Raw genomic sequence first — 10,894 nt, 5'->3', positions numbered from 1 at the left:
TTTGATTGCCCCTCGTATTTAAGATTTACTCTTCACAAAAGTTTTCATTGAAGTTTATGATGTTTCTTTGGTTCACCTTGGTGTTAGTACTTCTTAACATACTCAGACCTTTTAAATAACATAAGATGATACTGAGGTTTTTAAACACATTTGAATATTATTATTTAAGGTTTAATTGACAAGCAGATGACAACCTTCTGTCTTTTGATGGTTGCAGGTTGAAATGCTACAAAAGAAAACAAACAGAACTCATGAAAATAATGAAGCTGTTTACCATTTTTTTGGGATCTACATGGTTGCTTTCCTCAGCACTCTATCTGCAGCAATAATTTACGTCATCTATGTTTGGCTATTACAGAAGCCTTGTTCTGTTCAAAACTTCAGCTTTTTCTGCATATCTGGAGCATTTCACTGGTTTCCATTTGCCATTGTTGCATATGGAACTATGTTTAATACCGCCCCTTCAAGTGCAATTAACTTTGCCCTCTCTGTAGCCATTGCTTACCTAGCTCACGGTCTCATCCTCAGCTTCCTCACTTGCACCTTGAACTCTGTTCTTGCCAAACCACAAATTACAAGGAAAATAGACGTTAGGACTTGGCTTCGACATCGAATTATTATTTCCTGCCACCTGAGATTTGGGAAGTTCCTTTCTGGAACAGAGGCTTTCTGCATTTATCTCCGCCTTTTGGGTGCAAAAATTGGCCAACACTGTTCTATCAGAGCTATCAATCCAATCTCAAACCCGGCATTGATTTCAATTGGCAACGGTGTTCATCTAGGTGACTTCAGCCGAATCATTACCGGATTTTATTCCTCCGATGGGTTGTTTATATCCGGAAAGATTGAGGTGGATGATAACTCGGTAGTTGGGAGTCAAGGAGTAATTCTCCCAGGTTCTGTCATTCAGAAGGATGTCATACTTGGCGCACTTTCAGTTGCTCCAACAAATTCATTTCTTCAAAGAGGTGGTGTCTTTGTTGGTTCTCAAACTCCGGTAATGGTTAAGAACAACATGCATTCTTTGGATGATCGAATAGAGGAAATGGACATGAAATACAAGAAGGTACTTGGCAACCTTGCTGCAAATTTAGCTGCAACAACCCTCAAAGTCAAATCAAGATACTTCCATCGAATTGGCGCTGCTGGAAAAGGATTCTTAAGGATCTATGAGGATATAGAAGGCTTACCAGAGCACAAAATCTTTAGTCGCGGGAAAAATTACTCTGTCATTATAAGGCACAGTAATTGCTTAAGTTCGGATGATGATGCAAGAAAGGATCCACGTGGAGCAGCGTTAAGGATATTTTCAGATGAAAATGGTGATGATACTCCACTTCTAGATCTCACACTGAAGACAGGTAGGGCATTCCATGCTCGCACGATTGGTGACTTTGCAACATGGCTAGTATGTGGGGTTGCAGCACGAGAAGAGCATGTAAAGCATGTGCCACATGTGAGAGAAGCAATGTGGGACTCCCTTCGACAATCTGACTCATATGCAGAGTTGCATTACTACTCAAATATTTGCCGGTTATTTCGGTTCAAAGATGGACAAGAAATGTATGTTAAGTTCAAGTTAAGGCCTTTTGATGAAAACATCGGTGAGGATTCGGGTAAAGTGGAGCCGACAGGTATACTTCCACCAGAAACAGGTGCAATCCCGCGAGATGAGAATGATACCCGCCCACTGCTTTTCCTTGCTGATGATTTCCAAAGTCGCGTGAATTCACCTGACAAGGTGCGTTATGTCCTTCAACTGCAAATCCGATCAGTGCCATCAGACGAAGGCACTCGTGAAACTGCACTTGATTGCACCAAGTCATGGGATGAAACTCAATTTCCATACATAGAGATTGGAGAGATAACCATTGATCAAGTGCTCAATGAAGAAGAATCAGAAAAGCTGGAATTCAACCCATTTTTCCGATGCCACGAATTAGATGTCATCCGGGCTACATCATGCTCTCAGAGTGCATCGATGGATCATGGCCGCTCACTTGTCTACGCAATATGCCAGCATTTGCGAAACAAGAGACCACTTCCAGAGGCGTGGAGGATTTTCTTGGATCAATCTGATGTGAAAATTGACCTCTCAGGCTGTCCAATGGCATCAACAGTGTCATTGGAGAACAAAGATGCCAGAAAAGTAACACTGGCAAGAACATGGTATCAGTCCTTGTGGACCGTTTCAGCTCAGCCATTACTACAAACACTTGTGCCTTACTTTCTCATGGGCTTAGTACTCTCTGCTCCTCTAAACTGGCTTTTTAACTTGAAGGAGGTGAAGAGTCTGCCTTTGCATTGGTTGTTGCCTGTGTTTTGGGTTCACTCAGGAATATTAGCAGGACTAGCTTGTTCTTGGGCCAAATGGGTACTAGTGGGGAAGAAGAAAGAAGGTGAGAGTGAGTTGATTTGGAGTAGAAGGATCTTTATGGACACCATATGGCAGGCAATTAGGACAGTGGTTGGGGAATACTTCATGGAAATGACAAGTGGGTCTGTTTTGTTTGGGGTTTGGATGAAACTCATGGGTTCAGAGATTGGGTGGGACCAAGAAGGGGTGTATGTTGACAGCATGGGGGCAGTGTTGAATCCAGAATTGGTGAGGATTGAGAAAGGAGGGTGTGTGGGAAGAGAAGCATTGCTGTTTGGACACATATATGAAGGTGAAGGAGGGAAAGTGAAGTATGGGAGTATTAGGATTGGGAAAGGTGGGTTTGTTGGGAGTAGAGCTGTAGCCATGCCTGGTGTCACAGTGGAGTGTGGAGCTAGTCTTGGTGCTCTCTCACTGGCCATGAAGGAAGAGACTGTCAATTAAATGCTTCGGGTTCATTTTTTCATTTTGTATTTGTAATATGCCTAATCTAAATGGCCTTTTGGGATCATAATGCTATAATGTTGACAATGTAACAGCATTTTTTTTTTATATTCAAAAAATGGATATACAGATAGGCTACTCTAACATATTGGTTCTTCACCAATCCCTCTTTCAGCCACTCGTTACTGGAACTTGAAATCCTAATTAGTCATAGAATGGAGCTCTCTTATTTTATAGGTTATTATTATTATTACAATTGGAGAATAGGGAAAAATAAGTTGAATTCGCAGCAGTAACACTTGAACCAAACATTACAAAGTTATCTTGATATATTGGATTTTTATTTTCAATTGAGTTCGGTGAAACAAAGACAACAAAATCTTGGCATAATATTGGTATGATTAGGGACATTTGTAGGTTATATAAATTTGAGGTTTGGTAGAAAAATTTACAAAAGAAAAAAGAATAAGAGAGACAATAAACTGAGAGAACAGTTTGAGAGTCCGGGCTGAGTGAGTCTAGTTGAGCTGTCAGTAAGTTGGTTGGTAAAGTAGTCAAATTATTTAGTCTATTATGAGAAATAGAGTTTGTTAACCAATTTTCTCTATTGTAATGAAGTAGTTTTTTTTTTCCCAATTTTCTCTGTTCTTTTATATTTTTCTCTTTTGTTATTTAGAGTTGTTGCTCTTTTATGTCCTGTGTTGTGCTCCTTTGTACAGTTGTTTCTCATTTTATAGATTCATTTAGGTTTGACTTTTCCAGTTCTTTTGACCTTTAATCTGTGAACCGAACCATACGCAGTGGTTCTTAATTTTTTTGGAACCAGAACTAAATGGTACCCTCAAAAAACCAGACCAGACCATATGATTTGGAATAGTTCGGATCAATTTACGGGTTTGACCAATTTTTTTGAACACCCTTAGGCCCTGTTTGTTTTGGGTGAAAAAGAGGGTATTAGGATTGCTAATACCAATATATTAGTAATAGCCTTATTTGTTTTGGGAGAAGGCCTTGGGATTATTAGTCCCTTGGTATTACTAATACCCTTGGAGTGGGGATTGGTACGGAGGAGGTAGAGATGGTATTAGAAAAATAGTGAGGGGATTAGAAATTTTTTTATTTTTTTTATTTTTTATATATGGAAATTTTTTTTAAAAATATAATTTTTAATTTTTTATATTTTTTTATTTGTTTTATTATTTTATATAAAAATAATTTAACAATTCCTCACTACTAATCCCCTCACTATCAATCCCCTCACTACTAATCCCCTCACTATCAATCTCTTCATTAATAATCCCCTCACTATTAATCCCCTCATTATCAATCTCCTCTATTCTATCTCCCAAAACAAACGGGCCCTTAGTGAACATGGGGTTTTTGTTAAGTGGAGCTGACTCTTGTAATTTGATTGGTAAGGGATAAACGAGTCGAGTCAAATCAAGTACGAAGCATAAAATTGACAAAACTAAAATTTAGAGGATCAAAGTAATTGGAAATATATTTTAAGGACCATAAATATATTTTATTCAGGACATTTGAAGTTAGTATGGATCTATGAAGCATGGGTACTCTGGAAAACTTGCCGTACCCGTACTGGGGACTTACCGGCGTACCGTACCTCGTATGGTACTTCTGCATACTTACCGGGTACACGAAATACGTATCCAAGTTTTTTTTTTTTTAACTTTTGACGTACCCAGACGTACCTAGTATATATTCAAACCGTATTGTATCTCAGTTAAAATAATATTTTCCTTCTACTGCACAGATGAAATTTATTTCACTAGACTTCTTTTTTATTTTTTGTTTCATGCATAGCATGATTTTAAAATTAAGCTATAGATTGTAAGTTATTTAATATATTGACATTTAATTTTGATTTATACTTTTATTTTTGGCATTAAATGTTAATTATAGGTTGGACCTTAACAAATTAAATCATTTAATTAATTTTTGTATTACTCTAAATTAAAAATAAATATTTTGTTACAAGCGTACCAAGCCGTACCTATACCCTATTTTTTTTTGAATTTTACCGTATCGACGTACCCGTATCGTACCAGTACCAGTACTCGTACCCGTACCTGTGCTTCATAGGTATGGATGGTGCGAATAACTGTCAATTTTCTGCTCAATTTTATTGGTCTGAAAGGAACATTTGGGTATCAGCTACAGAATGGGGATAAGTAATGCTACTGCCCAAGATTCATACACAGAAAAATATTCAGAAAATTTAATGTGTTGTTTAAATTCATTCCAGATGTGGATTTTACTATACAAAAGTTAAATATGAACTGAACATTATTTTTTTTCTGGATATACTTTTCTACATATATTTTGTGCACGTATCTTTACTGATTTTTTTATGCTTTAATTCTGTGTGATTAGAATAGCTGCTACGTGAAACAACATGACCAATTTAATGGCTAAGAACATAGCAACATAAACATTATTCAAGAAAGTAGAGAATACAGCAAATGGAAAGGGAAAAGAAAAAGAGGGAGACGTAAGAAGGCCAAGAAGAATTCTCTTCTGCTTAATGATCAGAAATTGTTGGCTGAGAGTTTTGATTATGTTTTCGTAGAAAATCGGTGAACCATACAGCTGAATGTTTTGGGTATCTCTTCAACCCATTCTTGTAGTCTATGTAGTTTATTCCAAACCGAACGCTGTAACCATCAGACCATTCGAAATTGTCCAGCAATGACCATATGAAGTAGCCACCTACCTTCACTCCACCTCTACACAAAAAATCAAATCCTTCTATACTTCACATTTATCAATTTCTAAATACATATATATATACAACTTTCCACTCCCTTCACAAAAAAGTGCAACAAAAAGTATATATAAAAATAAATGTGTCACCCAAATTTATTTCAGTCAGCATCTAGGTAACACAATAATTATTTATTGTGTGTAGTTTTGTGATTTTTCTATGTACCTTGCTAGAAAAAATTATTTGGTCGACCAAACAATGCTCTCTTAAAAGTTTAACCCTTTTATATATGCCAAAAATATGAGGAAGGGAGAAACTCACCCAAAAATATATTATTATTACATGCCATTTTCTGTAATATAAATAATTGGATCATTGTACTTTTCCTTATACTGTGTTTGGTTGGGGAATTTGGGGAGGGATTTAGAAAGGAAAATGGAAAAGATAGGTGAAATATGAATAAATCATGCCTATATTTCACATAGTTTCACACACCTTTTCCCTTTCCCTTTCTAAATCCCTTTCCAAATCCTCCAACCAAACACAGCATTAATGTAGAGCAGAAGATCGCGAATGCCACTTGGATAAACATGGAGCCATGGTGAACTAGTCTGCAAAATTAAGGTTCAAAAATTCAACATACAAAGAGAGCTGTTAAATATTGTAGTTTTCTTTCTTTTTTTTATTTTTTATTCTGATACATAAAAAAAATGGATAGCAATGTAGAGCCACTTGGATTGCAATGTAGGTTTCATACTTCCTTTTCATCAAAATGGATAGCAATATTAAGTTACACTTGGTCAAAATACATATTTTGTATCTGACCAGTTCTATGGAAACAAAAGGAAGAGGGCGAATACAAACTTTTGAATAGTCCGTGTATCTTTTATGTTCCATTTTTTGTTCCTATACAGTTCACTTATTTTACTATACACTTAAAACAAACCCTAAAGAAGAGGGCAAATAGAACTTAATGTTCTTGCCTGGGGGCCAATTGGGACACCATCACGTTCACCTACAAAAACATAATATAATGGTCAATTTGTATTTTTGTCAACTTAATTAAAACTTCTTAACTTATTAGGATCAAAGTTCCATTTGAACGAACTTAATTGATTGACCCGAGAGTCAGTTATGTAACTTGGAATCAAGGTAAATGAATTAGGTGCATTGGCTGCATATACAGCAGAATAATAGTTCAATCCTAGAAAATCAAACGACTCAATTAGCAAATTGGATTGTTCTTTTGAGAATGTAGGAAGGCGGCTTCCTACAAGAGATCGCATTATTTGTGGATAATCCCCGGTTGTCAATGGGTCCATAAACCTAAGATACATGTATAAACAAAATTAGGACTTAACAGTGAAAAGGCATTTAAGTCTAATGTTAGGCCTATGACAAAAAGAAGAAAAAATTCGACAAAGAACAATCCTTTCAATAAGCATCAAGAAACACCGATTGGAATATGAGATATGCATAGTGAAGAAAAAGAGAAAGCATCAAGTAGTACTCACCAACCAAACATGAAATCAAGGCCTCGTAATGCAGCTTCATAGTCTTCTCTTGTACTGGAGCACGGCTCAAACCATTCTGATATAAGTGCAATTCCAATCTTCCCCATTTGTCTTCTCTACACTTCCAAAATCAAATTAATTACAAGCATGCAAACAAATTTTTAATGAAATTATTTTGTATTTGCATCCTATACAAACAAATAGTTCTTCCCATTTGGTTTAATATGGTTCACAAGAATAATCATTAAATCATACATGGTAATAATTTGTCCCATCATGGAAATTTGTATTGTTGATGTATTGTGTTTGTCTTTAACAACCTACTTGACTTATGTAATTTAACTAGAGCTGGGTTTATGTTGTGTATTGCGCTAATTACGGTTGGTTCATTTGGAAAACAATTAGACCTAGTGTTATGTGGTGGTAAGTGGTAAGATCATGTATTTATACAAGCAAGAGCAGTTGAAAGGGTCAATGGAAAAATTTGGGAAGAAGAATTTTATTAAGCTTGAAACAAATAGTACATTCAGGTTATAAGCACTATGGAAGAAACTTCATCATTATTCTTGAAGCCTTTAAAGCTTGTGGTTTAGGCCTCATTTTGCAAAAGGCCCCATTTTAGAGAAAATTCCAAACTCTCATCTTGCAAAAGGCTCCACTTTAAAGTAGATTTTAAACTCTCCAAACAAAGTCGTAATACAAATTTTTATTTTTTTAGAAAGCCTCTTTGAAAAAAGCCTCCACACAACCAAAAAGGAAATAAAAAAGGAATAATGATTGAAACCCCATCCCTACAAGACTCCAACAAGATCTTCACAAATCTGGACGACTCATAATGTGGACCTCACATATACATGAGTGGACCCCACATATACATAGAGAGTTAAGATCACTTTAAGAGTGTGGGGATTATCTCCAAAGGTGATTCCAAACATTTTTCATAAAAAAGTACCAGCCTACAAGTATAAGAATAATGCTAGGAATACTTACAATCTTACCAACACACTAACAAGTTGATGTGGATCCCATACCAAGTGATAGTTGATTTTGTCAAAACTTGTGAGTCTTTGTGAATGTGTTAGTAAGATTGTTAGTAAGATTATAAGTATCCCTCGCATTACTTCCATTTGTGTAGTTCACGTTTGTTGAAGGCACTTATTCTATTTTAGAAAGTCCACCAATAGAAAACAGCTCAACGTATTTTAAAAAGATATCCCACGTGACAAGATGCCAACAAAAACAAAGAAAAGAAACATAGATACCCAAAACAAAACCACCACACTCAGTAGTAGACAAGCAAGGACCAGAAAAAATTCCCCTGTTTTTGTTAGGGAAAATCGATGTGATTCCCCACAAGTAAATCAATCAATGGGAATAAAAACTAATGTGGAAAAATTAAATCAAAAGCAACACAAGAATTTTACGTGGTTCCCTCAATGTGAGGTACGTCCACGGGATCGAAATCCGATTCCACTATCAACCAAATAAGTTCCAAACGATTACAAACGAGACACTAATGGTCTCACAAAACCACCCTTAGGTGAATTCCAAATAATCACAAATAAACAAAGAGGAAAGACCTCACCAAATAGATGAACCAAAATCTTCAGAACCAAAGTTGTAGAAGACCCAAAATAACGAACCAAATCAACTTCCACACAAAACTGAAACAAACCCACTGTGCACCCACACAAATCAATGTTTGTTGCTGTGTTTCTCAACTTCGGGAAAAACAAATCAAGTAAGGCAGCCGCTGCGCCTCTTTTTTTTCCCCAGCAAAAACGAAGACAATATATATATATTATATATGTTGTGAATCTTGGATTTTTATAATTAAATCCTAATTGTATCCAAATTGAATTGGGTCTCCTCAAATATAATATATAAAAATATATTATACTAAACCAAGCCAAATTAAAACTCTTTTAATAAATCAATTGGGTCCCACACTCCAATAAGGAGGTATACCCAACAATTCTCCCCCTACCGACTTAGGTGGAGACATCAACCATACCCGCCAAAGTTCGACGCTTTAAATGTTTGTCCCTCGACAAAGTCTTCGTCAACATATCTGAAATATTATCATCTGTGTGAACCTTTTCGAGTTGTAACAATTTCGAATCTAACACATCACGAATCCAATGGTATCTCACATCAATGTGTTTCGATCTCGAATGAAAAGTAGAATTTTTACTCAAGTGAATAGCACTTTGACTATCACAATAAAGCACATACTTTTCTTGCTTCAAACCCAACTCTTGCAAAAATTTCTTCAACCATAACTCTTCTTTGCAAGCTTCCGTAATGGCAATAAATTCAGCTTCGGTAGTTGAGAGAGCAACACATTTTTGTAATTTAGATTGCCATGCCACAGCTCCCCCTGCAAAAGTCATCAAATACCCCGAAGTAGATTTCCGAGAATCAACATCACCGGCCATGTCAGAATCTGTGAACCCATCAAGCATCGGCTTACCATCCCCAAAACACAAACACACCTTCGAAGTCCCTCGAAGATACCTTAGAATCCATTTTACCGCTGCCCAATGTTCTTTACCCGAATTAGAGAGAAACCGACTCACTACACCAACTGCGTGAGCAATATCCGGCCTTGTACAAACCATGGCGTACATCAAAGAACCAACTGCTGAAGCATAAGGAACTTTCAACATCTCTTCTTTGTCTTTCTCACTTGTAGGACATTGATTCGAACTAAGCTTGAAGTGACCCGCAAGTGGACAACCAACCGGCTTTGCTTTATCCATATTAAACCTCTCAAGAACTTTCTCGATGTAGCTTTCTTGAGACAACCAAATCAGTCCCTCTTTGCGATCACGAACAATTTTCATACCAAGAATTTGCTTTGCCGGTCCCAAATCTTTCATAGCAAAAGACTTGCTTAACTCCAATTTCAACCTGTTTATCATGGTAGAATCTTGACCCACAATTAACATGTCATCAACATAAAGCAAAAGAATAATAAATTTACCATCTGGAAAATTTTTCACAAACACACAATGATCCGAAGTGGTTTTAGAAAAACCATTATTCATCATGAAAGAGTCAAATTTTTTGTACCATTGCCGCGGGGCTTGCTTGAGACCATACAAACTTTTCTTCAATTTGCAAACAAATTTCTCTTTCCCTTTTTCCACAAAGCCTTCCGGTTGCTCCATGTAAATTTCTTCTTCAAGATCACCATGCAGAAACGCGGTCTTCACATCAAGTTGCTCAACTTCAAGGTTCATACTTGCAGCCATGCCAAGTACAACCCGAATAGAAGACATCTTTACAACTGGTGAGAAAATCTCGTCAAAATCAATACCTTTCTTTTGCCCAAAGCCTTTCACAACAAGACGTGCCTTGTACCTCAGATTCTTGCCATCATTCTTCAATTTGAAGACCCACTTATTTTTCAGAATTTTCCTCCCTTTAGGCAACTTCACTAAATCATAAGTGTGATTTTCAACTAAGGAATTCATCTCCTCTTCCATGGCCTTTTTCCAATCACCTTTCTTTGCATGCTCAATTGCTTCTTGGTAGCTCTCAGGCTCCCCTTGATCAGAAATCAACACAAATTCATTGGGAGGATACTTTCTTGAAGGTTGTCGGTCCCTTGTAGATTTCCTCAACTCAAGTTGTGGTGACGGTACTTGAGTTGGATGCTCTTCCTCAATTTCTGGCTCAACTTCATTAGAATTAGCATCATCCTCTACATCTTCAATAGGTGGCTGCACATCTCCCCCATTTTCATTATCAACTGAAGATGAAGGAGATGGATCTATGTCAATGGGATCACTTGTTTTTGGTTCCGGTTGATCACCTTTGCCAAAGTCTTCA

General features: G+C 36.8%; 1 protein-coding gene and 1 pseudogene across 2 annotated transcripts in view; one reads left to right on the top strand and one right to left on the bottom strand.

Annotated features, from left to right (window-relative positions):
• The first annotated feature begins 993 nt into the window (after positions 1–993).
• On the top strand, positions 994–2,876 carry LOC114300395 (uncharacterized). Its single transcript, XM_082906760.1, has one exon. It carries the CDS (start codon positions 1,001–1,003, stop codon positions 2,819–2,821), a length of 1,821 nt encoding a protein of 606 aa, XP_082762886.1. The 5' UTR covers positions 994–1,000; the 3' UTR covers positions 2,822–2,876.
• A 2,484-nt stretch (positions 2,877–5,360) lies between these two features.
• The window catches only part of LOC145807207 (beta-glucosidase 12-like), a 73,653-nt pseudogene continuing 68,119 nt past the window's right edge, over positions 5,361–10,894 (bottom strand). The window contains exons 8-13 of the transcript XR_014350305.1: positions 7,058–7,173; positions 6,652–6,869; positions 6,527–6,558; positions 6,089–6,154; positions 5,886–5,929; positions 5,361–5,592 (exon numbers count right to left, since the gene is read on the bottom strand). The product of XR_014350305.1 is annotated as a beta-glucosidase 12-like (transcript). The remainder of the gene's footprint in view (positions 5,593–5,885; positions 5,930–6,088; positions 6,155–6,526; positions 6,559–6,651; positions 6,870–7,057; positions 7,174–10,894) is intronic.

Source organism: Camellia sinensis, chromosome 14 (assembly GCF_055761805.1).
Source record: "Camellia sinensis isolate YWXY chromosome 14, ASM5576180v1, whole genome shotgun sequence".
Classification (NCBI taxonomy): Eukaryota; Viridiplantae; Streptophyta; class Magnoliopsida; order Ericales; family Theaceae; genus Camellia; species Camellia sinensis.
Note: the sequence above shows the minus strand (reverse complement) of the source record. Positions and strands in the feature narration are given on the sequence as shown.